At 41.9% G+C, this 27,687-nt stretch overlaps 1 protein-coding gene and 2 long non-coding RNA genes across 5 annotated transcripts in view; 1 reads left to right on the top strand and 2 right to left on the bottom strand.

Annotated features, from left to right (window-relative positions):
• The window catches only part of si:ch73-267c23.10 (serine incorporator 3), a 47,065-nt gene extending 23,107 nt beyond the window's left edge, over window positions 1-23,958 (bottom strand). For 2 of the 3 annotated variants that reach the window (XM_034586841.1, XM_034586842.1), the window contains exons 1-3: window positions 23,682-23,955; window positions 9,958-10,119; window positions 5,451-5,644 (exon numbers count right to left, since the gene is read on the bottom strand). In XM_034586841.1, the coding sequence (XP_034442732.1) occupies window positions 5,451-5,644; window positions 9,958-10,119; window positions 23,682-23,720 (395 nt within the window). In that variant the 5' untranslated portion in view covers window positions 23,721-23,955. Of the gene's footprint in view, window positions 1-5,450; window positions 5,645-9,957; window positions 10,120-23,681 lie in introns of all 3 variants that reach the window. The other variant, XM_034586843.1, reaches the window with a different exon arrangement.
• Window positions 8,383-13,182, top strand: LOC117762281. The gene is made up of 3 exons (XR_004613987.1): window positions 8,383-8,645; window positions 12,722-12,736; window positions 13,172-13,182. It is a non-coding gene; the product is annotated as an uncharacterized LOC117762281 (long non-coding RNA).
• LOC117762282 lies at window positions 20,239-20,870 on the bottom strand. The gene is made up of 2 exons (XR_004613988.1): window positions 20,701-20,870; window positions 20,239-20,450 (listed from the first exon to the last, which is right to left on the bottom strand). It is a non-coding gene; the product is annotated as an uncharacterized LOC117762282 (long non-coding RNA).
• Window positions 23,959-27,687: the final 3,729 nt, after the last annotated feature.

Below are 27,687 nucleotides of genomic sequence, written 5' to 3'. Positions count from 1 at the left end.
CAAGCCACAGTGAAGCACAGATGGAGTCATCACTCGCAGTATCTCCAAGAATCTTGGCACATTATATTCCACATTAAAATGCATTCCATATTTATTAGCTGTGCAAACAAAGTCATCAAGCTATGCAAATGCACTTCACGATGGTCAGATGGTAGGTTTTACAAAATATGTTGCTAATGCTAGCTAATGTTAGCCTTATAAGCTAGGTGGCTTAAAATAATAGTTAGGCTGGATATCATCAGATAATACATAACGGACCAGGCTGCCATAAAATGATTACTTATCACATTGAAATCATTATGCTGACTGATTTGGAAGCTCGCAGACAGTGGAAGCTGAAGCTGCTGCTAACAGTGCACCTGATGAAGCGATGGAACCGTATTTGCTGTCATCTCACACGGTTCTGGCTTTGATATCCCATCCTTAACTCCATCAAGACACTGGGAACATAATCCTCCTTTCTGAAATGAGCGCCGCATACGACTGCATATTTTTGTGACAGATCCAGTGTTAAAATCTTCTCTCTTCACTTGCACCTGAAACGCAGGCTCTAAATCTAGTGCCACTCTTTCTGTCAGGAAAACTGTGGACACGATGTCCTGACAGGCTGGAATTGGTGCAGCCCACACAAACACAATAGTTCAGCAGGATCACAGATGTTGAATGCAATGTATAACTCCAGAAAAAAACGCAACTTCCTTAAACATAGCAGATCAGACTCATGACCAATTACTACTACTGCACAGTTTGCAGTAGAGATGACACCCCTTATGTGACATAATATGACGTGATATTGAAAAAAAAGCATTTGTAGGAGCAATGCTGTTCGCTCTGAATTTTTCCCTAATGTCTTGTAAAAAACATCATGAATTAACCTTTTGACTGATCATTTTAAAAAGAGGCTAAGTGTGAATTTCGTAAAACTTTTGACCTGCAAATTGCTCTTTAAAGAAGGATGGTGGTTTAAAGGCCCTGATTTCCTGATGCAACCTGAGAACCACTGGCCGATACATCCTCAAGTACCTCTCGTACTCAGTCTCGTACTTGTCCCAGATGTCAAGAAAGTTGCCGTGGTTTTTGCTGCAACTGCTCTGCATGATCATTGTCCTCTAACCCAGTTTACTGGGCACTTCTCATCATGGGACATATAGATCAAATCTGCAGCTTACCTCTTGAAATTCAAATTCACAGAAAAGTCACTCTACGCACACATCTGTTAAATCAGACCATGCCGGACAACAATTGTCCATGAACTATCTTGCAGAGGCTGAGGAAGCACTTGTGTCTTATATCCAAGAGCAATTCTTCAGAGATTAAATGACTGAGAGCAGTATAACCTAAAAACTAGATCCTATCCTCCAGAAGGAAACCCTGAGAGTTGCTGGCAAAGCCAGATGAGACCAAATAGCCGGATATTCTTCCCAATGACAGCCACTTCTCAAGACTATTCCTGAGCAACATGCACACCTTGGTGGGTCCCTGCAGAAGAAACCAAATGCTTTCCAAACCATGAACAAAATATTCCGGCTGTGTGGAAGATAACTCACAACTGCGTGCAATGGCATGGTAATGCAATGGAACAAAAGATGACCGACCAACCTCTAAACCGTATTACACCTGATCTGCCACTGTTTACCCATACTGGCTTGGACCCTGACAACGGAACAAACAAACAAATAGATCACAAACTCCAAGAAGCACTTGGTCATCTTAACTTTAATAAGATCCAAAACTTGATTCTCCAGAAAGGTTTCAAGTGAACTTTAAAAAACCCTTACGGTTTGCATCATTGAGGCGTATTGGAGCATCTCATCTGAACAATCAAAAAGATTCCCGACTCAATCACAAAGGAGCAAACCTTAAGCGACGAAAGTCTCCAAACAACACTCGAGGAGGTGGAGGCAGTCCTTAACAATTGTCCTATCACAGCATTGTCCAACGATGCGAAAGGCCTAGGACCTCTAACACCAAACCACCTGCTTCAAATAAAGGGTATGCCAATTCTTCCATCCAGACTTTTTGACAAATGGGATACTTACTCAAGAAGAAGATGGAAACAGGTCCAATACATCACAGACCTCTTTTGGAAACGCTGAACTCAAGAGTATCTTCCACTGATTGGGATAGACAGAAATGGAATCAGATAAAAGGAAATCTGAGACCAGGCGATATAGTGCTGATCATCATTGAATGATCAAAAGGGTGGACAGGTCCATTACAAAACTGTGCCTACTCAAAAACATGACCTGACAAGCCAGACCTGACTGACCTATGTTGAGACGACCCTATACCCCTAACCCCTTCTTTGCTTTGATCCAAGATAATTTGATTTAATCCGAAATTATAAAAATAATAATAATTGTTTTTTTAGATTGCGTTTTTGAAGTTGCACCACATTAAATGTTGTGTACTAATTTTGAATTACTGATTTACCTTCAAATTTAAGTTGTGAAACTGACAAACTGACCCTTGAAATTGACACTTGAAAAGACTTCAAGGAACAAATGAACTCATTAAACTGAGGGATTTGGGTAATTGATAAATCCTAATCTCTTGAGTATATTGGTTTGTAGATTCTTATAGCATATGTACATGAAGAAATTGCCCTGTAATGGCCAATTAGGGGCAAGAGTGTTGACGCCATTGTGCAGATTTACTTTGCAATGTTTTGGACAGTTATCCAGTCATGTCATGATCAAATTAAATCAGATTGTAATAATCATCCATTAATAATAATTATACTAATAACAATCAACTCAACACAGGACATTCCAGCACATTATTATCATAACTCCCAATCAAAATATATGATATTTCATAACATAAATAACATAACATTACAATGGAAAATAAATCTGCAAAATAGCAAGGAGAAAAAGGGGGCTTTCTAGGTCAGGAAACAAGGAGGAGCTGAAGGTTTTTCAGACGGAGCTTAAGAGGAGGATCAGGGAGGGAAAGAACAACTACAGGAAGAAGATGGAGGACCAGCTGCAACAACAGAGTTCTTTCTCACCTGGAGAAGCCTGAGAGCACTGGGAGAATCATGTTTTTTTATTCCTCCAGTGCTGTTGTGCCCGTGAGTGGACTAGCAGCTCAGAAGGGTAAGAGGGATCATGAACAACTATCTCTCTCTCTCTGTTGTCTTATTCCATCTTATTTCAACACCATTTTACCTGCACTTCTGAGAGACAAACTGGAGCAAGTAGACCTCCGCCTCACATCCTGAATATTGGACCATCTGACCAACCAACCACAGTATATGAGGACCCAGGACTGTGCGTCGTACACAGCTGTCTGCAGCACGGGGGCCCCACAAGGAACGGCCCTGGCTTCTGTACAACTCAGCCTCCTGTCACCTGCAGAGGTTCTCTGATTACTGTGCAATCGTCAGCCTCATCACAGATGGGGACTTCAGGAAATATAGAGAACTGACGCAGGACATAGCTGTGCATCAAAGTCAGTCATTATATTTTATGTTTCATGTGACATCCTGTCCTTTCTGTGGATTAAATGTGAAACTCTGTGTTGATTGTACTTGAATGGCTGTGAAAACAAATTTCTAGTGTCTAAAGACTTTGTGGACAGGTGCCAACGGAACTGCCCCTAGATCAATGCGGGGAAATTAAATAACTGGTGGTAGATTTCCCCCCTTCTTGTAAGTATCAGGGTGTTCACCTGAAAAATAATCTGGACTGAACTGATCATGCCATTGCACTTTACAAGTAGGGTCAGAGCAGACATTATCATTGTCTGTGTGCATCTGTGAAGACATCAGCCATCTTCTTTGGAGGGATTTTCTGGGGGAGCAGCATTTCAACAGCTGACTAGAGGGCCAGCTCAGTCCTGGGATACCCCCATGAAGGAGGCTCCTTCAATGACAGACTAATGCACCCTAAGTGTCTGATGGAGAGGTATTGCAGGTTGTTCCTCTATGCAACAGGACGACTGTACACCCAGCCCTACTCCCAGTAGACCACACACACCTATTATGGACTGCACTTTAACTCAGGTTTAACTCTGCTAAATATGCAATATTCATTTCTGTCTGTGCAATCCATTTATCTGTACATATTCTAACACTGTATATATAAGTTTTTATTCAAATTCTTTTTTTATATTTCCTTACATTTATAGGTATTGCATGTTTATTCATCATTACTTAACTGATGTCTATTTTGACTGACCTCTTTGCTGCTGTAACATGGCAAATATCCCCTGTCTGAGTAAGGATGATCTTATCTTATTTTTTAGTCAGCTATGTACACAACTCCTGAAAATAATTTATGAATGAAGCTGTTCACCAAGTAACATGATGGTTGGTACATTTTTAAACTGAACAAACTGAATAACTTTTTCTGAACAATCAAAAATATAATGAATAGATCAGAAATACACAGTAGCTGCAGCTGTAGTAAAGAATCTCAAGACACCAAATGTGAATGCAGGGCAAAGGTAGCTGCTGTACATGATGTAAACCTTATGAAACCTATGATCTCAAATGATCACAAAAAGCCTTATTAAATACACTTGGGGCCTGATCTACTAAAGGTTGTCACGTGTGCAAACTTGATTTCACCCGCAAAAAAACATGCAAGCTGATCTACTAATGGTGCGCACTGAGGATTGCGTGCAGAATAACAAGCACTGTCCATTTAGTACGTTTACCTAAATTAATATGCAATATCAGGCATTTCTACCCAGGTGTGCAATATATTGGGAGGAGTAGATGCAAATACTTGAATGCACAAGCATTGTGATTTACAAAGCCTGAAAATAATTGTGGTGGTTGTGACTGCGTCTATATTTAGGTTTGAAATGTAGGTGCTAATCTGCACAGCTTTGTGCACAGATGGCTGCAGTTATTGTGGTGAGGAGGAGACGGCATGGAAGAAGACGGACCCCTACCTGTTTTATTTGCCGAGGTATTATTAATAGCAATTTTTTCTTCTTCTCTTAATTCCGTTGGTCGCTATTTTTGTTTTACCCACAGCATTTACTTTCTCGCAGATACTCTCCCATATCTCATTTCTTTGAGTTATATTCATTTGTTTTGCCGTAGCTCAACAACATGTTTGTTTGCCTCTTCCACTAACACCTCCAATATCATGATAATAAATTTCGCCTTGTGCTTGCGGTCACTCTGCTCTCAGTAATGCTCCATGGCGGAAACCAGTTACTACTGCCTTTACCATGTTTGCACCTTTTATCATTTACGCAATTATTTTTAGTAGATCACCCGCAAACCGCCCACCAACCAAACGTGCAATCTGTTATAATCCACAAGCAATTTAGCACTCTTTATTTGGGATCTTAGTAGATCAGGCCCTAGGTGTATGCTTGTTTTCAGAAATTGAATCAGAAGGCAGCTAGATTTCCAAAAACATGCACATGCTTAGCTCACCACATATGGAATAAAATGAGTGCATTGCTGGGGTAACTTCAATCCTTACCCATTATGGATGGCAGCACGGGGGTCTCTGCTGTTCTTGATATTGATCATTAGAGAAGAAAATCCCAGGAACCACATACTCATGCCAAAGCAGACACGGTACACTGCCTTGTAGCCCACAAACATTTCACAGTTGACATTAGCCTGTAGGCTGGGGATAGAAGAACCTGCCCCATCTTCACAGAAGCCTGGGATCTACAGCAAAACAAAAGGAGTTTACATTTTACCTGTACAAAGTATCAATACACAACACCAAGATGATCAGGAGCTGAACCTCGTTGAGTAAGGCTGGGCAAAACAATTTAACAAAATAAACATTATGAACAACCTTAAAGGGATAGTTCACCCAGAAATGAAAATTCACTCATTATCTACTCACCCCTATGCCGATGGAGGGCTGGGTGAAGTGTCTGAGTCCACCAAACACTTTTGGAGTTTTAGGGGTAAACAGCATAGCAGCCGAATTCAATAAAATTGAAGACATTGGTGACCTATCTTTAGACGTAATAAAAAAACAAAAAAACACAACATGCATCTATACTGCTTGTGCGATGTCATCAAAGTGTCCGCAAGCCCCGACATTCATAATCAAATCGAAACGAGGTCATTTCCACTAGAGGTGTGCATCTTCACTAGCCTCACTATTCGATTACGATTTAGCAGTCAATGATTTGATTCACAACGATGCATCAATGCATCTCGATGCATTTCAATGTATTTAATGTATCACATCTCCAATTTTCTATATTACTGCATGTGGCACGATTAATACAATCCCTCAGACAAACATGAACTCTGTTTTTATTTAGAAAGTGCTTTAAAAAGTATTATAGACTGTTAACGTTATAACAATTGTGCCGTATTTTACGAAATAAGGTCTTCAATTCAAAAATCAGACTACAACAGTAAGTCTATGACAGTGGTCAGTGTTCTCCACACTGATTTGACATTCATTCAATTTAAACTTGTGTGCTGCAACTTAAAAGGACAAACTCTGATACCCCGCCTGGCTCCCCCTGGCCCTCCTTAGCAGCACCACTGCAATGAGGCGCATTACTCCGCAGGTCAACAAGTGACTCTGCTCCTCTGATGTTTTCTAATCACTCACTTACAACTGATCTCTATAAAAACCTGCTGGATGAATATTTATGTTCCTGGATAAACGAGTCGTCGCTTCTTCTGCAACAATGAAGTTAAAACATTGCGTTAGGTCTTAACCCTGATGTCCTGGCTGTGCACGTCACGTTACGTTGTAATCTGCGGGAAGAACCTCTGTCGGCAGGAGTGTGTGAGTGTGTGTGTGTGTCTGCTCGTCTCTGTCCCTCTTCACATGAACTGATAATCACTTGTATTTAGTTATGAATCGATGATGTCAGATCTTGACTATGGATCGTTCCAGTCACTTTAACCCTGATGTCCTGACTGTGCTCATCACATTACGTCTCGTGTTGTGTAGCTGGCTTAAACAGTGTTTATTGTTAAAATGTAAAGTGAGCACAGGTCAGAGTGGGAGTGAGGAGGAAGCTCCATTGAACGTAGCGGAAAACATGAATCATTTATGTTCAGTCTCTGCATCGATGCAGAGTCGTCCAAGTCTGCATCCCGATGCATCTAAGAATCAAGATATTTCCACACCTCTAATTTACACCGTGTTTTAAGCCTAAAGGTCCACCAGAAGTGGCTAAAGCTAAAGGAAGTTAGCATTTCCGACGGTCCCTGATTGCACCTCATCGGAAGATATCAGCGGACTTTTAGGCTTAAAACATGGTGGAAATTAGGGCTGCATGATATATGGAAAATCTATCGTCATCGCGATATCAAAACTGTGGGATAGATATATCGCAAAAGACAGCAAAAACTGCGACAAATGGTGTTCCATGCGCCATGCATTCACGCTCTGCGTGTCAAAAATATTTGGCCAATCAGATGGAGCCCTGCTGCCCTAGACAGTAAATTAAAGACATTCAGATCATTGACAGGTCAATGAATCATTGTTGGAAAAAGAGAATAGAAAAAAAACACGAGAATTTGAAAACAGATATCGCTCCTCCTCTTCCGACTAAATTCTACTGTGAAACTCTCTCTCTGTCTCTCTCCCTCTGACTTGCTACAGTTTTAAAAGTTGATTTGTTTGTCGTCACAATATCGACACTGATCATCACATAATGATCGATACTCTCTCTCTCTCTCTCACACACACACACAGTGTGACCGGACACTCCATATACAAATTTGTAGTGGTCTCTCTTGAACTATTTGGAAATAAAAAGATATAAAAATAACTAAAGACTTATTAAAAAGAAATAATTATCCCAATTATAAATAAAGATTTGTGCACATAAAAATAATGATCAACTTAAAGTGACCTCTTTTGGGATCATAATAAAGATATGTTCTCAAACTGAACTCATGAACTTAATTATAGATAAACACTTCTTCACAAAAAATAAATCATTAACTTAATTTTAAATAAAAGATTAGCTCAAAATAAAAAATTTAAATATTTATCATCTTAAAATATATTCTTTAAGGATCGAAAAGAATACTGATCTTAAATTTACAAACTGTCAACACTGAAGATTACATTGTTGCATTGAACTGAGTGAGTGCTTTTGCATTTACATTTTAGTGAGAAACTTGTGCTTGTGCTTCACTGAGGATCTTTGTCAGTCTTGGTGGCAGGGAAGCAACTGCTGTGATCAAGCTCTTTTCCAGGCACAGTCTGTTTCTTTGCTTTGTTTTGATCACAGTCATTGCAGAGAAGGAGGCCTCACATAAATATGTGGAGGCAAAGGGTAGTAGCTGCTCCTGCTCCTGCTTCACACACACCCAAAACTGTGTAAGTGTGGATGTGGCAAACTTCATCTGGAGGCCACGGTCAGATGACACTTCCAGGAGTTTTTCCTGATAAGTGACAGGTAGCTTGTTTCGGTTTGCTGCGGGGAGGCTTTTCACATCGTGTCTTGAGATGACCTGAATTCAGAAAGTTTCTTCTTAAAAAACTCAGGTGGCTTACCAACATGACTTTCATGTTTTGTCTGGAGATGCCGCTGAAGATGTGCTGGCTTCATGCCACTGTTGGCTAATCTCTCCCCACAGAAAAAACACAAAGGGTAAATAACCAAATCTATGTTATTGTTAATATTGTTGAAGTGTCTTTCTGTTATTTTATTGTGAAATATTTGCTTGCTTTAAGGTCAGACAATTTCATTTCCGTTTTTTTTAAAACATGCTTTTATTTTGAAAGTGTTCCGGTAGAGACGCGGACTTCCTGTTATGAATCTGTAACTTCACAACGGAAAGGTTTTATGTTTTAGCGACCCTCCGAAGAGGCACAAGCTCTTACGGTGTTGTTTAGGGAAGTTTCAAATAAACCTGAAAACATCAGTTAAAGTCTCAACCATCTTTCGGGGGATATGCTACACAAAGCCTTGGGTGGGTGGCAACTCGTGGACGTAAATCCCATTAAAACATATTCTTGTGAATACTGACGGAATTTTGCCGGCTCTGGTTTCACCTTCTTTGGCAATTGTCCCTCCGTGTTTTCAGCGGCATTGCTGCTACGCTTCAACCGCAACTCCATTGTTTGAGTTTTCAAGGCGGCAGTGATGACAGGTGATGACAGGTGGCGTGTGCCAGGTTGGGTCAAACCATCCTGGTATGGGGAGACTCTGGGTTTTTAGGATAGTGAAATTGAATAGCCTACTGAATATAAAATTCAGTTCATGAACTTACACTTATATTTTATTGAATATTTATTAAATAACAATTTTTAAAGGATTTTTGAATGGATGCTAATTTTAAATATATTCTTTTTAAATCTCACGTACCCCCTGGAGTGCCTTCACGTACCCCCATTTGAGAACCACTGCTGTAGGTGATCTTAGTGGAACTGTGCATGACTCCCCGGGTGTCTGCCCCGGACATGGTGGCGCTGCAGCCGGGCTGTGCGCTTTCTCCCGGCTGTGGAGCTGTCCGTGGTCTCTGGGTCCTTAGCCAGGGACTGTTTATGTATATTTATCGCAAGTCGTATCATCATCGCAATATTCAACAAGGATATCGTATATCGCATGTTTTCCTAATATCGTTCCGCCCTAGTAGAAATGACGCTGTTTTGAGTCGAATTTGAATGTCGGGGCTTACGGACACTCGTATGACACCACACGAGCAGTAAGGAGGCAGTATTTACGTCTGAAGATAGTTCACTAAATCCTAGTCCCCCCTTTTTACCCCTGAAACTCCAAAAGTGTTTGTGGACTCAAAGACTTCACCCACCCCTCCATCGGCATAGGGGTGAGTAGATGATAAATTTCATTTTTCTGTGAACTATCCCTTTAAGTTACATCCAGAACAATTGTATGATTTTGATAAAGCAGTTTCTAAACATCACCACATGCTATTAACATCCTGCAGATGGAATGAGACAACAGAGAAAAAAAGAGAGAGAGAGAGAGCGAGAGAGAGAGAGAGCGAGAGCGAGAGCGAGAGAGAGAGCGATCCCCTCATACCCTTCTGAGCTGCTTGCCCACTCCCGGGGACAGCATGATGCAAGCGACAATGGTCCCCAGCAGCAAGATGAAGGCATAGATGACTCTGGTAACAGTGGAGTTTCTACTGCTTGGGCAGCAGCTGCACATCAGACATGTTGCACTGCTGCACAGGCATGGCACCTGGGAACAAACAAAATCATACATTTCAGAATTTAGGAGGAGACATATTTTCTGACTGAAGCTTAAACAGTTTTAGTAAAAACTCGTAGCATATCCCCCAAAAGATGGTCGAGACTTTAACTGATGTTTTTGTGGTTTATTTGAGCCTTCCTTAAATAACACCGTAAGAACTTGTGCCTCTTCGGAGGGTCGCTAAAAACATAAAACTTTTCCGTTGTGAAGTTAGTCATAACAGGAAGTCCGCGTCTCTACCGGAACACTTTCAAAATAAAAGCATGTAATACAAAAAACTGAAATGAAATTGTATGACCTTAAAGCGAGCAAATATTTCACAATAAAATAACAGAAAGACACTTCAACAATATTAACAATAACATAGATTGGGTTATTTACATAGGACATGAATAAGACAATTACACATCTGACATGACTTAATTGTGCATAATTGTTGCTCACTAGTTTCTACAGGGAACCAATCTTACAGGTATCCATTGACTTTGACACTGCACGAAAACTGATGATAGAACATCCCCATAACTGTGACCATTTTTGGAGGAACTCCATATGATCACAAGATCTTTCCTGAAGTCAATGGAAACAATGAATAAAGGGCTGTTCCACTCAATGCACTGCTTAATGATGTCTCTAAGAGCAAATATACGATCAATGCATCCGCTGCCTCTTCTGAAACTGGCCTGCACCTTTCTCACCCTCTAGTCAATAGTAGTATCAATTCTGCCAAAGAGAACTTTGCAGAAGACTTTGGATGGAATGAAAAGCAGTGTGTTACCTCACCAGTTGTCACAGTTCTGGAGGTTGCCTTTTTTAGGGAGCTTGACAATTAAGCCCTTTTTCCAGTCACCAGGTATTGCATCCTTTTCTCAAATCTTCCTGAAGAGGTCTGTGAGTGCCTTGGTTAAAGTTTGAAGGTCGGCTTTAAGCATTTCCGCATAGATGGTGTGGAATATTGGTATATTGTATATGTTTACTTATGCTTTGTGGACCTACAAGGTCAGGTTCCATGGTAAAAGTAGCGCATGCACATTGACCTTTATCACGTAAGATGACAGTAAAGTGATTGAACGCTATCTCTGCGTCCGCCTAGTTAATACATCATAATAACAATAAAAGTAAGTAAGTAACGTTTCCTCACAGGGAAGGAGAGACACCTGGTGTCGGTACTAGTGAGTACAATAGTCCTGTTTGGAAGAATCTCACTTTTGCCAAGCGTTTAAGATCGCGCTCAAAATGGAGCTGGCCAACAGGAGAGGGGTGGAGAGTGAAAACGTCAGGGCGGCAAGCGTTCACAAGGTGAGGCTGCAGGGAACAAAAAACTGCTACAGATGCAAAGGGAAAAATCTTCATGCAAACTGGTGGCTGTGTGGAAATAGGTCTTCCAGATGGACAACTTATTGGTGTTGATATTGGGCTCTATGTCAGATTCATCAGCCAGAGAACAAAGCAATTTCTCCATAGCAAAGTTTAGTTTTTTTTGAGTTTGGGCACTCAAGTTTGATGACGTCAAGATATTTCCTTTGTTCACTCTGCTAAACCTTTTTCAATTCAATTAAATTTCATTTGTATAGTGCCATATTATAACATATATTATCTTAAGGCACTACAATTTTGACGGGAATCCGTTAAATCAGGAAACAGGAGAGGTGTGCATGTGATTCGGAAACAAACCTTTCCCGAAAGCCATGTATGTCCACTGTCATTCTCCCAGACTGAATTTGGTACTCTGTGAGGTATGTTAGTACATTCTTTGATATGCTGAACAATATAAAAAGTTTCATGACAGCTGGTCGTGGCAGATGACTCGCTCCCAAATGCAAAAAAAATCTTAATTTTTTACTCATCCCACTTGGGAAATTTTATCACACATTATTTACAAAGCCCAAACTGTCAGTATCTCAGTGTATTGACCTAATTGAGGGACTAAAAGAGATTTTGCTCGGTTTATAGTGTAATTTTGAATAAGTGACAAAGCTAACAGAGGAGCTGATAAAGAGAAATTAAATCATGAGACGGGATATTACATCTCGCAGACTCGCAGGATCTGTGTGGGGATGTAACCATCTGGTCCAAACGTGCACAGTTTTGTGATTCCGTGCCCCAACCACACAATTGCAGGTGCAGCCTGTTGAGCTCATTACGTTATGGCAAGGACCCACTGGCTGTGATTGCACCGTGATTCTGCTGTGTGTTGCGATTGTCTGTTGTTCACACTGGCAGCATGGTTCAGCTGCTACTGCCAGCACTATTTTTACACGGGGTTTGCCTTGAAAATGGTCTTAAATGTGTGTGTGAGAGAGAGAGAGAGAGAGAGAGAGAGAGAGAGAGAGAGAGAGAGAGAGAGAGAGAGAGAGAGAGCTTCAAACTGTATAGTACTGGCATTTATTTGAGTACCTGCTACTTTAAACAAGGACATACAGTTGTCATACCATAAACCTCATAAAGGCTGTAGCTATTTAAAAGTCAACTTAAAGGGGGGGGATTCTTTTTGCCAGGAGTTTTTTTTACCACTTTCCTTTAATTTACAGTAGAAGAGATCATTCCAGGTGTTTTATTAAAGGTTCAAACAGAATATGAGAACATCAAGCTTGTGTTTTTAAATGTCTATGCGCCCACTAATGGGGTGAAAAGTGGCATTTTTAAACATTTTAGATGATACTGTTAAAACCTGTAGTGGTGATGATTTGATGTGTTTTGGAGGTGATATTAAACAGGAAATCCCACCTTAGACAGGAATCAATTAGAGCCATCCTGCATCATGTCGTAGTCTGAATCAACTGACTGAGGCACATGAGCTGTCTGATGTGTGGAGGGTTTTTAACAGTAATCATAGACAATACACCTGGAGTCACGCAAAAGAAAATGTTTTATCCCTGGCCAGACTGGATCACCTCTATATTTTTAAAAGGTGTTTTATTCAGCCTGTGGGTTTTACTGATCATTGTTTAGTCTCCTACTCCGTTTTTATCAAAAAGGTTTGTTTAAAGAGCGCCTATTGGCATTTTAACACAGCCCTTTTAAACGACCAGGCTTTTAGAAATGCTTTTAAGTTATTTTGGTTTTCTCACAGAGAGCGCAGGCCTGCCTTCAACTGCATTCAGCAGTGGTGGGACTTTGGAAAAACACAAATCAACAACTTTACCAGCAGTTCATTCGCAATGTCAGCAGAGATTTAACCTGGACTTTGAGGGATCTGGAGAGACAGGTAGAAGAACTACAGTCTTTAGTCGCTTCTACAGGAAATCAAGGGCATTTAGACTCCCTCAAGTCCAAACAGCCTGCTATAGCCAACCTGCTGTGCGTCTCAGCACAGGGAGCTCTGGTCAGGGCACGACTTATGAACATCTCACAGATGGACGCCCCCTCCCAGTTCTTCTTTGGGTTGGAGCAGAAAAATGGACAAAGGAAGACCATTCACTGTTTAAGAACGGGTAGCGGCTCTGAAGTCTCAGACTCGTCTGAGATCAGGAAGTTTGCTGCCGGTTTCTATAGAGACCTCTTTAAGAGTGAGTGGTCAAGTAATCCAGATGTGCAAAGCAGCTTTCTGAATGGTCTCCCTCAGGTCAGCAGGAACAACAACAGAGAGCTAGCCGCAGAAATAACACTGGAAGAGCTGCACAGAGCCACCATGAGCCTGCAGCGTGGCAAAGCTCCAGGGATAGACGGCCTTCCTGCTGATGTCCTTTTGGTACATCTTAGGACAGGATCTGCTCGAGGTAATCAATGACAGTCTCCAGAACGGAAAGCTCCCTCTGAGCTGCAGGAGGGCCGTCATCACCCAGCTGCCGAAGAAGGGAGACCTACAAGACTTGAAGAACTGGAGGCCGGTCTCTCTGTTGTGCACGGATTACAAAATCCTGTCCAAAGCTCTGGCCCTCAGACTGAGGGAGGTTATGGCGTCCTTCATCCACCCTGGCCAGACTTACAGGCTCATAAGTGACAATGTCACATCGATTCGAGATGTTTTGGACCTCTCCAGTTCATTGGCAGTAGAGACTGGTCTTATTTCCATTGACCAGGAAAAGGCTTTTGACCGGGTTGAACACCAGTACTTATGGCAGACTCTGGCTGCTTTTGGGTTCAACCCAGGCTTTATAACCATGGTCCAGGTTTTCTATACTGACATTCCAGGCTGAGTGCTCCTTTTAACATCCAGAGAGGGGTGAGGCAGGGCTTCTCTCTCTCTGGTATGTTGTACTCTCTGGCCATCGAGCCTCTACTCCATAAGCTAAGAATGGTTTTAAAAAGGTGTGTGTTTCCCCCAGTGCAGTGTATCTTTTAAATTATCAATTTATGCAGATGATCTTATCGTCCTTGTAAATACACAAAAAGACATTGATATTTCATCTGACACTGTAAATAACTTTGGTTTTATATCTTCTGCAAAGGTGAACTGGGGGAAGAGCGAGGCTCTGATGGTTGGAGAGAGGCTGGGGGATCGGCTCAGGCTGCCTGGAGGTCTGGTCTGGAAAAGGCGAGGACTCAAACACCTCGGAGTCTTCCTGGGAGATGAGACCCAAATCAAAAAAAATTGGGACAATGTCCTAGAAAAAGTCAAAGGTCGACTGTTAAAATGGAAATGGCTGATGCAAAAAAATGTCGTACAGAGGCCGAACACTCATTGCAAACAACCTGGCCTCCACCTTCTCTCCTGGCAGAGGTACAACGGGTTTTAATAGATTTCTTTTGGGGCAAGATGCACTGGCTCACAGAGTGTCCTTTTCCGTCCTAAGGAGGAGAGGGGACAGGGTCTAGTCCATCTGGCCAGCAGGGGCGCTGCCTTCCGCCTCCAGTTCCTACAGAGGTTGCTGACTGGGCCAAGAGATACTCTGTGATGACCTCTATCCCGGTGCATCCTGCAACATTTTAACACCCTGGGTCTGGATTTTAGCCTGTTCTTAATGAATGATACCAAGATAATCACACCATCTCTTCCTGTTTTTTACAAAAGTGTTTTTAAAGTCTGGAAACTTTAAAAAAAAAGAGAGAAGGCAGCAGGGGGACTCCCTGCACTGGCTGCTGCAGGAGCCTGTCCTGTACGGGACTGTTTTAGATCATCCCCGCTGGGCAGAAGTCACCCTGTCCAGAGTGCTGTGGGCTGCGGGGGTCTCCATGCTGGGCCAGGTGGAGGAGCTAGCCGGGCCCCAACTAGAAGACCCCACGGGGCTGGCCAACAAGAATCAAGGAGAAAGTACTTGACCACTGGAAACAAAGGCTAACAGGTCAGGACATCCTGCTTTTAAACTCATTCACAGATGGTTCTATTTCCCCCAATGTGGAGGACCCTTTCCCCGCCACTTTCCTGGCACTGGATACAAAAGACTCTTCTGGGCCTCTGGTGAAGCCAGCTCACCCGGTCTCCCTGGAGGGAGCTTCGGGTAAAACTCTCTACAAACTAATGGTAAAAACACTGAATATAAAGAAACTTAATGGATGAACTGACACTCCTTGGAGGAGCTATCTTGGTTTAGACCAAGAATTCAAACCTCAGTGGAGGTCGCTGTACAAACCTCCACTCAGTAAAAGACACGAAGACCTTCAGTGGATGGTGCTCCACGCCATCATGGCAGTAAACGCTTTTGTCTCCATAATCAAAACTACAGTGGAAGACAAATGCCCATTCTGTGGTAGTCGAGAAACCATCTTTCACTGTTTTTATGAGTGTCACCGTCTTTCTGATTTCTTTCTGTTTTTACAAGTTGTTTTTACCAGTTTTAAAGAAGTTTTTAACAAGCAGGTTTTTATTTATGGTTTTAGATACACGCGCCAACACAAACACAAACACAAAAGCCAGCTTTTAAACTTTGTTTTAGGGCAGGCCAAGATGGCAGTGTATATAACCAGGAAGAGGAAGATAGAGGAAAACCTCCAGATTTAGTCCGTCCCTGTCTGTATCAACATGATTAAATCCAGAGTATTGGTTGATTTTAGTTTTTATAAAGCAGCAGGTGACCTGGACTCTTTTAATGATCTGTGGTGTTTCCAAGAGTTTTTATGTTCTGTGACAGCTCAAGAACTTGTTTATGCTGATTACCTTGTGTGAATCTTTTATTTATATATTTATTGCCGAAATGTGTATTTTAAAATAATTTATTAGGTGGTACAATGTGTGTAGTTAAATAGTGCCTAATAAAGTTATTTTCAAAAAGTGTGTGAGCTGAGAGCTGGTTGCGGTTAATGAGGGGTTTGTGCGATTTTGTTCTATTTGTTGATAATTCTGTTTATATATATATAGTGTATTGTCGGTTATAGGGTTTGTGGTGTTGCGGTGTACACGGAGGAGGTGTTAGGTGGTGCGTGTGTGTGTGAGTGTTTGCAGTCGGCCGCGGGGAGGGTGGTGGGGCACAGCAGCGTGAAGTCCGCTGCTAGAATGAACAACGCGGTTGTCATTTTTCAAGACAGCGTAGAGAAGGCGAACACGTGGTGGCGACCGGGATTGAAGTGAGCGATACGTTCGTATCTGTTCTGCCTCTCGCCACACCGGCGGTTAAAGTGACTCTGTCTAACGTCCCCCCGTTTATTAGAGACGAGACTTTGATAAGAGAACTGTCCAGACACGGAAAGATAGTGTCTCAACTAAAGAAAGTGTCCTCAGGATGCAGGTCCCCTCTGTTAAAACACGTGATGTCCCACAGAAGGCATCTATTTATGATCATGAATAACAGGACTGAGGACCTGAACCTGGTGTTTAAACTCAGAGTGGAAGAGTTCGACTACGTGAACTCTTCCACAACGTCAAACAACACGAAGTGTTTCAGCTGTGAGAAGGAAGGACACCAGGCTAAAGCGTGTCCACAGAGAAATAAGACAGCTGACACTCAGGAAAAACAGGAGGGGACAGGGGGGGGTCCAGCAGGAAGGGCAGGAGGGACAGGAGGGGACAAGTGGAGTCCAACAGGAGAGTCAGGTGAGTGAGGAGGGACAGGAGGTCACAGGGGAGATCCCAAAGGAAGGTCAGGTGAGTGAGGAGGGGACAGGGGGGGGGACAGGGGAGGTCCCAAAGGAAGGTCAAGTGAGTGAGGAAAGACAGGAGGGGACAGGGGGGGTCCAACAGGTAGATCAGGTGAGTGAGGAAGGACAGGGGGGGTCCAACAGGTAGATCAGGTAGGTGAGGGGGAACAGGGGGGGTCCAACAGGTAGATCAGGTAAGCGATATTGACATGGAGGGTGATGAGGAGGTGCTTAAAGTTCCTCATCTGAAAAGAAAGACCAGGAGCAACAGTGGAAGCTCAAAGGCAAAAAAAGGAACAGTGAAGAAAGGAGGGAGAGGAGCAGCAGAGTCCGAGTCCAACATGGAGACCGACTCTGCTGACAGTGAATCCTCCGACTTCAGGACAGGAAGCCAAAAGAGCACAAGAAGCTACAGTGCGGGGAAGATAAAAGTGTTTCTCCAGAAAACAAAGAATATGAAAGGATTGAAAATAGAAGATTATTTCTCTGATAAAGAGCAGCTCTCAAACTCTGCCCGGCTGCACATGAGCAGCAAAGGCAGAGGAGGCTTCACTGACCAGGAGATATATAGACTCAAAATATTGTTCAAAGAATTAGACAACAGAAAAACAAAAACAATGATGAAGATGATGAATAAAGTTTTACATCCTGATTACCAATCAGTCCTGTTTTTGTGTGGGTTTTTTATATTTTACAACATGAGTCTTTTAGTTCGTTGAATATAAACGGAGCCAGAGACGCGGCGAAGAGGTCTCTGATGTTCCAGCAAATGAAACTTAAAAGAACTGAAGTGGTGTTTCACACCAGAGTCTTTGGAAGTGGAGGAGGTGGTGGAGGGCAGACTACTGGTGGTGAGGGCAAAGGTTGAGCAGTTTTATTTTGTTTTTATGTTTATGCTCCTGTCTTAGAACCCGACAGAGTCTGTTTTGTAAAGGTTTTAGACACAGTTTTAAGCAAAGTTAAAATTTATGATTTTTTATTTTTAGGAGGAGATTTTAATTGTACAGAAGATGATGTTTTAGACAGGACCCATCTAGAACCCCACAGTGCATCGCAGCGTGCACTGAGGCAGCTGCTGCAGGCCCATGACCTTTGTGATGTGTGGAGAAGGATGAATGACAATAAAAGACAATAGACCTGGACTCATTGCAGAGGGAATTTAATTTCCATGGCGAGATTGGACCGGTTTTATTGTTTTAAACATAATTTTAACATCTTCAAAAAGTGCAATATACTCCCTGTTGGTTTTACGGATCACGCGCTGGTTGTGTGCAACGTTTTTATCTCTAAATTAAAGTCCAGAAGTGCATACTGGCATTTTAACACGTCTCTTTTATGTGATGCACATTTTAAGGATGTTTTTACATTTTAAAACTGTGGTGGGACTGTGGGAAGGTTGAGATAAAGCAGCTCTGTCAACAGTATACTCTCAATGTTACAAGAGACATAACCAGATCTATGGAGGATCTAGAGACGGAAATTGTGGAGTTGCTGAATTTAATAGATTCCACTGGAAATCGAGATCATATTAAAGATCTCAAGTCTAAAAAATCTGCTCTTACAGACCTACTGGGCACTAAGGCTCAGGGGTTGCTGGTCAGGTCACGGTTCCAGACGGCAGCGCTCATGGATGCACCATCGAAATTCTTCTTTGGAATGGATAAGAAGAACAGACAAAGCAGAATCATCCACACTCTGCGATCTCCTGAAGGAGAAGAACTCAGTGACAGCAAGGAGATCCGGAAGAGAGACGTGAGTTTTTATAATGATCTGTACAAAAGTGAATACACTGAGAACAATGCCATGTATGAATCATTCTGTGGAGAGCTGCCCAAAGTCCCACAAGATGTGAACACTGGGTTGGATGGGCCCCTGTCGATGCAAGAACTCTACACGGCCCTGCAGAGCATGGAGGGGGGAAAGGCCCCGGGCATCGACGGGATTCCGGTAGAGTTTTTTTAAGATTTCTGGAACGAGATGGGCGAAGATCTTTTAACTGTTTTTAACGAGAGTTTTAGAGACTTGGTGCTGCTGATAAGCTGCAGGAGGGCAGTAATAACTCTCCTGCCAAAAAAAGGAGATCTTCAGGAGATCAAAAACTGGCGTCCTGTGTCACTACTATGCACGGATTACAAGATCCTTTCCAAAGTGCTGGCAAACCGTCTGAGAGAGGTGATGGGGCAAGTGATTCACCAAGACCAGACCTACTGTGTGCCTGGTAGGTCTATCCTGGACAATGTGTCCTTAATTCGGGATATTGTGGACTTCTCTAGTTCATTAGGCATAAAAACTGGTCTCATTTCTCTAGACCAGGAAAAGGCTTTTGACCGGGTTGAGCACCTTTACCTCTGGAAGACTCTGGAGAGGTTTGGCCTCAGCCCATGTCTCATAGCTATGATCAAGGTTTTGTATCAGGACATTGAGAGTGTACTGAAGATTAATGGAGGCCTGAGTGCACCTTTTAAAGTGCACAGGGGGGTGAGACAGGGCTGCTCGCTCTCAGGGATGTTATATGCACTTTCTATCGAACCCATGCTAAATAAGATAAGAGCTAACATTGAAGGTTTGATTTTAAATGATTTTTAAAAAAGCCACATTTTATCAGCATATGCAGACTACATCATCGTCATTGTAAAAAAACAGAAGGATATTCAAGAACTCGGAAAAATTGTCAGTGATTTTAAAACCATGTCAGCTGCCAGAGTAAACTGGGGGAAATGTGAAGCGCTGGCAGTTGGAAGTTGGGAGGGGGGTCTACCCAGCCTGCCGGGGGGGTTGATGTGGAGAAGAGACGGTCTCAAATACCTGGGGGTATATGTCGGCAATGAGTCCATAGTTCAGAAGAACTGGGAGGGGGTGGCTGAGAAAATACAAGGAAGACTCAACAAATGGAGATGGCTGAAACCACAGTTATCGTACAGAGGCAGAACATTGATAATTAACAACCTGGTAGCTTCTGCTCTGTGGCATCGGCTTGCATGCATGGAACCACCAAAAGGACTCACACAAAAACTACAAGCCATTTTAACAGATTTCTTTTGGGACAGATTACACTGGGTGCCCCAGTGTGTATTGTTTTTACCAAAGGAGGAGGGGGGGCAAGGGCTGGTGCACATTCAAAGCAGAATAGCCACTTTTAGATTACAGTTCATCCAGAAATATCTCGCAGGTCCACAGGATGTTGTTTGGAGACAAGTGACAAACAGCATCCTGAGGGGGACAACTGGTCTGGTTTTAGACATGGCACTGTTCTTAATGGATTTTAAGCTTTTAAAACTGTATGGATTATCTCCTTTTTATCAGTCACTTTTTAAGACATGGAACCTTTTTAAATGGAAAAGGCTGGAACCTGCAAACTCTCTGCACTGGCTATTGGAAGAGCCGCTAATCAATGGAGCCAGGCTGGATGTCCAGAGCAGCTCAACACCAGGCCTCACCAGTATGCTGTGCACCACCGGAGCTGTAACCCTGAGGAAAATAGATGATGCAGCAGGTCCTGGACTAACCGACATCCCGGCTGTGGCTTCTCTCATTGGACAGAGGTCCATGCGACAGGCAGAGAGAATTTTTATTTATGGTTTAAGAGACTCACAGATGAGGAGGTAAAGATGCTACAGGAGTACAGTACTGGAACCGAAACCCCCGACGACAGCGACCCCTTTCCAGAGTTAGGTTTTAGTCCAAATCTGGACGGGCTCACAGGACCTTTTTTAAATAAAACGGACTGGAAACAGGTAGACCTGTACACAGCCAAAGGAAGAGCCATGTATGAATGTTGTGTTTTAACCCTGAATGTGAGGACTGACACGGTGTGGAGGAGAAGACTGGATGTGGACAGCAATGTCAAACCAGTGTGGAAGGTTTTATACAAACCACCTTTGAAGAAAAGGACTGGTGACCTGCAATGGAGGATTTTATACGTGCCATCGCGGTTAACAGTTTTATTTCTATCATCAACCCAACAGTCAAATGCAATTGTCCATTTTGTGGAGAAGCAGAAACAGTTTTTCATGCTTGTAAAAGACTCTGTTACCTTTTTAATACACTTCAGAATGTTTTTAAACAGTTTGATGAGCCATGGAATAAGAGTGCCTTCATCCTAGGAGTTGGATATAGGCAATCCAGCCAGTGCAAGTGGAAATGATTAAATTGGATAGTAGGAGAAGCCAAAATGTCCATCTACAGCAGCAGGAAGAACAGAGTAGAGGACAGGACAGGACAAGAAGCTCTTCCTGTTTTTATCTCGCTGCTGAAGGCCAGAGTCTGGGTAGATTTTAGGTTTTTTAAAGAAATGAAGAACATGGATGGCTTCATCAAACAGTGGTGTTTTAATGACGTAATATGTTCTGTGATTGACGATGTTTTAATATTTAATGTTATTTTCTAGGTAGGTTTTAATATTGTTCTGAAATGTACTGTACAGATCCACTTATTGTCATTGAAACATTGACAGTAGTTTTGTATAAATTTTGAAAAATAAAGGTTTTAAATCTCTCTCTCTCTCTCTCTCTCTCTCTCTCTCTCTCTCTCTGACACACACACACACACTGATAAGGTGGTGTTAAGCGATACAGAGGATCAGATATAGTCAACAAGTTAATACCTAGCCAGACAAGGTCGGCTTAGTACGAGCACAGACTAGGCCATGGTAATATGTGCCAGATAACAGCACATGGCCAGCTTGACCAAGCTTAAGACCAACACAAACCATGATAATGTGTTCATTAGTGTAAAATTGACAGAGGCATGGTCTTTATTTTGCTTGAACATTACAGTACCTTAGATAATCGTTTACTCAAGAGTAGAGCCAAGCAAACCACATTGCTGCAATTATTAGTAATTTATTAAATTGATGACAATTTCCATAATATAATAATCATGTATATATATTATAAAATCCCCAAATATTTGCTGGTCATAGCTTGGAAATGTATCTGTTTGTTTTCTCTATTTCAAAATCACTGCAAATTCCGCATTTGTTATGTTTGTTTTAATATTTGATTATTGCAAAACTTGTGATGAGTGTCATTATTTTTAATCATTTGTATAAATTGTGAGGTTGTTGAATTCAGAATTGAACAGATAAACAACCGAATAAAGCATTTGTACTGCCCAGCAGCCTAAGCCTATTATCCTCTCGTGGTAATTGTTGTAACTCAAGCCAGTTATCTAAAATGGATCCTGTCCCATATGTTTGATTATCTACTCGTATGCTCTCCTCCTGCAGTACATATACCTGCTGTTACCATCATCTGAATCCATTATTTTGAAGGTATTTCTGATTATGGCCCTTTTCCAGACCCTGCACAAGGCAACAAAGCCGAGTTAATCCAATTAATCATGTGTAAGCAGATGACCAAGTCTGTTATGATCAACTATTTACATTGCAGTGGCCTCTATGATTTCCATTATGAGACACACAACACCTTTGTTTTGTGTTTATTAGAAACTACAATGGCAGTAGAGCACATACCCCCACCAGGGCCCAATAGTACCATTAAATTCCATCAAGCTGTACCAAAATAAACACACTTATAGAAATCAGTCCCCTAAATATAAATTGTTTATTTAACAAGGATCCTTAAAATTATTTCCTGGAAAATTCATTAAAATGTCAATAAAACGCCATTTTTCGCAAAGTGGAAAAGGTGGCAACATTTTATGAATTCTTCTTTTTGTCAAATACCACAATTACACAAAATTTCTGTTTTTGCGTTTTGCTGCAAACTAACTAACAAACAGATGAAATGATGACACTCATTTTTAGATATATGTGGATTGAGCAATTTGGTCAAGTAAGCCGTCATTTATTAATGCGCGTCTATTTGCGCTGATTCGGTAAAGATGCTTGGAGCGGCCAAAAAGATCGAAACTCTGCCTTGTTTTAGAGCAACAATTTATCACATCGTGTTTCAGGGATGTCTAATTGACTCTGACGTCACGGAATTAGTTCTAATTTGATAAAGTACCATTTACAATTTTCCCCTTGTTACAACAGTCATGTGCAATTCTTCTCTTTTCACTGATCAGACATCTGCCCATTCCGTCTTTGAACTGTTCGATACTGGTCACACGGTGTAACTTACTACATTGCTGTGAACCAGTCGTTATAATTTTTGATTATGTGCTTGTAGATACAACAAGTTCTATCACCATCTCTCTAATGAGATATAAATGACTTGTGAGCTCAGTGAGGACTCCACAGCTTCAGTAATTAACGGGTAGTTTGGTGAAATGACATCAATACGGAAACTGTGTAAAGTGACGGTGGTGGCCGAACTAAGCAGCGAGCGAAAGGCAAGTGATCAAAACGCCGGTTACTAGAATATGGTCGTTTCCGTTCTTCCCACAAACATACAAACAGTCGGGGAATGAATACAAAGCAATTCATCGATTTAGTATGACGAATGTAATCATTGCTCTGTGAATACGTCAACATCGAACAAGAGTCACTAAATGCTGTACGTCACGTTCTGCTCTATCTTAGCCCAAAAGAAAGGGCAGTATTGGGACTAAAACACCAGGTATAAGACTAACATTTAACATCAATGGCGGCTGTTGATAACACAGTTCATTTTCGCAATATCAGAACTTACACAACTGGCGAATGTCAAGGCTCCCAGAACAGCTCCCATGGCTGCCCAGTTTCAGACCAAAAGTTTGTAGTAACAGTCCGTAAATCCGTGTTCTTGCTTCCGATAATTTTGTGTCTCTCCAGGGTAGGTTTAAAACAGAGCTGAAATTAAGTGCTGGACCACAGTCTATGTCCTGGACACAGGAGTTTAGTCTGAAATCCTCATTATGCCCGGGCAACACTGGCTGCGTGAGCAGCGCATGACGCCTGCGCCACGCGTCTGCTTCTTGTCACGGGCGTCTGTTGTTCAGACAGGCATCTTGTCAGCGCTGAGCTGCAATTTGGGATGTCTGATATGACTAATATTTTTCCTCACGCAGCAAGTGTGGCTGCTTCATTAAACCTTTAGATTTACTGAAGTGCTGTTATTTGTTCATTATCAGAGGTCTGTATCAAGCTCATCAGACCCAAGTCCACAACTTTTCAAAATTAAAGCTCTGCAATTCCGCTCAGTGTAAAGCATTGGATGTAACAACAAAGTGAACGTTATGCTTTTACTTTGAAGACAAATTGCCAAACAGGAAGTGATTCTGTGAATGCTTTCACATGACGGAGATCAGCGCCTGTGTTGTATAAAGCTGCTTCCAGACATGCACTGGACTCCAGAGATCCGTTTCTCCGCAGGGACTGTATGTGTGAACAGGGAAACCTATTTGATGTTCCATAGTTTAATAATAGAGAAAATTAAAGAAAAAACTAAAAACTAGAACCCTACATTAGCTACATAAGCACTCTTCATCAGCTCCAAATGAGCTAAATAACCACTGTATACATTTTCAAAGTGACTTAGGGACTTTGTTGTGCAATAGAGATGGACAACATACAAAAAAAACGTTTTTTAGACACAATAGTGAATTTTACATGAATAAATTAGTCCTAATGTGCTGCGTTGAGATGGATGCATACAAAAAGGGTTATTATAACCTGCCAATGAATCCTTATTTCGGCAGGGTGTTATTTTATTTAAATAGATCTTTTAAAGATCAGTTAAGTTACATTTTTCTCCCAGCTGTTGTGCCAATGAATCAAAAGCCAAACATAACAATTGGCAACACTTCCTCTACCCATTTCAAAATAAAAGCTCTCCAGCTATTCTGTTGACTGAAGCCATTCATTTGTTTTTTAAACAGCTTTTATTCTAAAATATTTGAGGAGATGCATGACTTCATACTGTAAAGTACTGGTATTTATTTCAGTATAAAGGACCAGTTTTATACAAGGAAATACATTTGTCCCACCAGAAACCTCACAAAGGTTGTAGTTATAGGCTGTTAAAAGTTATTGAAGAGAACTCCAGATGATGGGCAGTAGTCTCTGTCACAATGCACGATGAGTGAACATTTCACGATGAGCGAACATTTCATAAAGGATTGATGACACAAAGCCAGACCTCTATGACCAACGCTGGCAGCATGAACAACAGACAACCGCAACATACAGCGTTTCCGTGGCGCAACCGCAGCCAGTGTGTCCAGGGCCTGACAGTTCACGTTCTTTTCTGCTTGTAGCACCTACTGGAAACTAAGCAAGACTGAACCATGCAGTGAACAGAGAGAGGGGTGAAATATAAAGGCTATCCTTACAATTTTGCTAAAAACATTAACTAACTAATAATACTAACAATCTGTTCTCTGTTCACTGAGGTTTAAAATGACACTTTATACATTTCTTTTGTTCTGACGGGAAAAAAGGAAACATTTTTCTTATTCAGCAACGAGTACATTGATTTATCATTGCAGCTGCCTAACTTGTCTGTGCTAGGCCCATGGAAGTTTCCTAACTTTCCCCCGCCTTAAGGCTGATTGTTGCTTCTGTGTCGAAGCTACGCCGTAGGTCAATCCCAGTCTTACATCCTTTCAGTTACATTACATTACATTTCATTTAGTTGACGCTTTTATCCAAAGCGACTTACAATAAGTGCATTCAACCATGAGGGTACAAACCCAGAACAACAAGATTCAAGAAAGTACACTTTTCTTCAAGAAAGCCAAACTACAAAGTGCTATAGGTTAGTGCCATATAAGTGCTACTAAATCGCTCCTTTTTTAAAATGTATTTATTTATTTTTTCTTTTTATTCAAGGTATAGTCGGAAGAGATGTGTTTTTAGATTGTGGCAGAAGATGTGTACACTTTATGCTGTCCTGATGTCGTTGGGGAGCTCGTTCCACCATTTAGGAGCCAGGACAGCAAACAGTGGTGATTTTGTTGAGTGTTTAGCTCGCAGTGAGGGAGCAACAAGCCGATTGGCAGATGCAAAGCGGAGTGAATGGGCTGGGGTGTAAGGTTTGACCATGTCCTGGATGTAGACTGGACCGATCTGTGTGGAGCACGGTACGCAAGTACCAATGTTTTGAAACGGATGCGGGCAGCCACTGGTAACCAGTGAAGGGAGCGGAGGAGTGTGAGTGAGATAAATTCAGGATTGATTTTAAGATTATTTTAATAACTATCAAAGCTCAACGTGGGCTGGCCCCTAATTACATTTCACTGCTCTTGACTCCCTACAATCCAAATCGCAACCTGAGATTGGCCAGCCTGTCCTTGTTAGCTGTCCCTAGGTCAAGGCTGGTTACTCAGGGTTGTTATGGAAGTTTTCTGGAAGCTGGTGAAAGGAGAACTCAGGCAGCAGCTGATGTCTTATGCAAAAGGTTTTAATGTAGACTTGATGCATCAAGGAGACCAGAAGGTGGAACAATATACAAAAGCTAACAGAGTAACATGAGTAATTGTCACCCCCAAATCTGAAGATGTCTCCCACAGCATCCCCATATATCTCCTTCTACTTGCATCACCCATTCTAACAGCCCATCCAAGAATGGCTAGAATTGCTGTCACTCTCTATGTTACATGTAGGTGTTCACATCCTGTTGGATAGTTAAGCCTAAAGTCTGCATAACTAAATTACATTGTGTCCTTGCGTCTTGCCACTGGTGAAATACGCAAGAGTTATAGTTGGTGAGAGTTGAAGTTGGTGCCTCTCTGTCTGGCGCATCTGAGTTAGATACAGTAATGTGCGAGGATGGTCAAATATTTCTCAACAAGGGTGACCAGGCTTTCTCCGTCAGGGCCCAGAGGCTCTGGAACTCCCTGCCGAGTTTAGGCTCGCCAAATCACTACCTGTCTTTAAATCACTGCTCAAATCTTTTTTTATAGGAAAGCATTTTTAACATGTTATTCGTAACTCTGGTGCTACTGTGATGTTTTTATTCCTTTTTATCTTACTTTTATTGCAACTATATTTTATGTAGTTTCTTACATGGGACAGCTTTTGAATCTACTGCTGATGATAGCAGGCTTTTGACGTTATTACGATTAAAAGGCCGAAACACCTGATGACGCCAACAGAAGATTATTATTTTCATTACAACAACACGTCTGACAGAGTTTAAATATGATGGTAACACAACTGTTCCTGGTCTCTCCCCCTCTTTTCTCTCCCCTCTTTTCCACCCACCTCTTATCTCTTCCACATCTTTCTTCGCCAACCCCTACCGGTCAAGGAAGATGGCCGCCCACACTCAGTCTGGTTCTGCTAGAGGTTTCTTCCAGTTAATGATAAAGTTTTTCTCTGCAGTCGCCAAAGTGCTGCTCATTATGGGAACTGTAGGGTTTCTCTATAAATTTGAAGGTCTTGACCATAATGATGTGATTTGGTGCTTAATATTGAATACCTTTTATTTTTATTCATTCCTTTTTTTGCCATAGTGGCAGTCGACCATGCCACGGGGCTCTCCCACACACAGCCAGAGATGGCTCTGTTGCTTTGCAGCATCTATTATTTGTCTTTACACACACACACACACACACACACACACACACACACACACACACACACACACACACACACACACACACACACACACACACACACACTTCTTCAGCTTTTTAGCTCAGTCTCTCCTCTTTGAGTGTCTCAGTCTCTCTCCTCAGTGTCCGTCCTCGGAGTCGCTCTCTGAGGAAGCTCTG

This window comes from Hippoglossus hippoglossus, chromosome 5 (assembly GCF_009819705.1).
Source record: "Hippoglossus hippoglossus isolate fHipHip1 chromosome 5, fHipHip1.pri, whole genome shotgun sequence".
Classification (NCBI taxonomy): Eukaryota; Metazoa; Chordata; class Actinopteri; order Pleuronectiformes; family Pleuronectidae; genus Hippoglossus; species Hippoglossus hippoglossus.
This window is presented reverse-complemented; position numbering and strand designations above follow the sequence as displayed.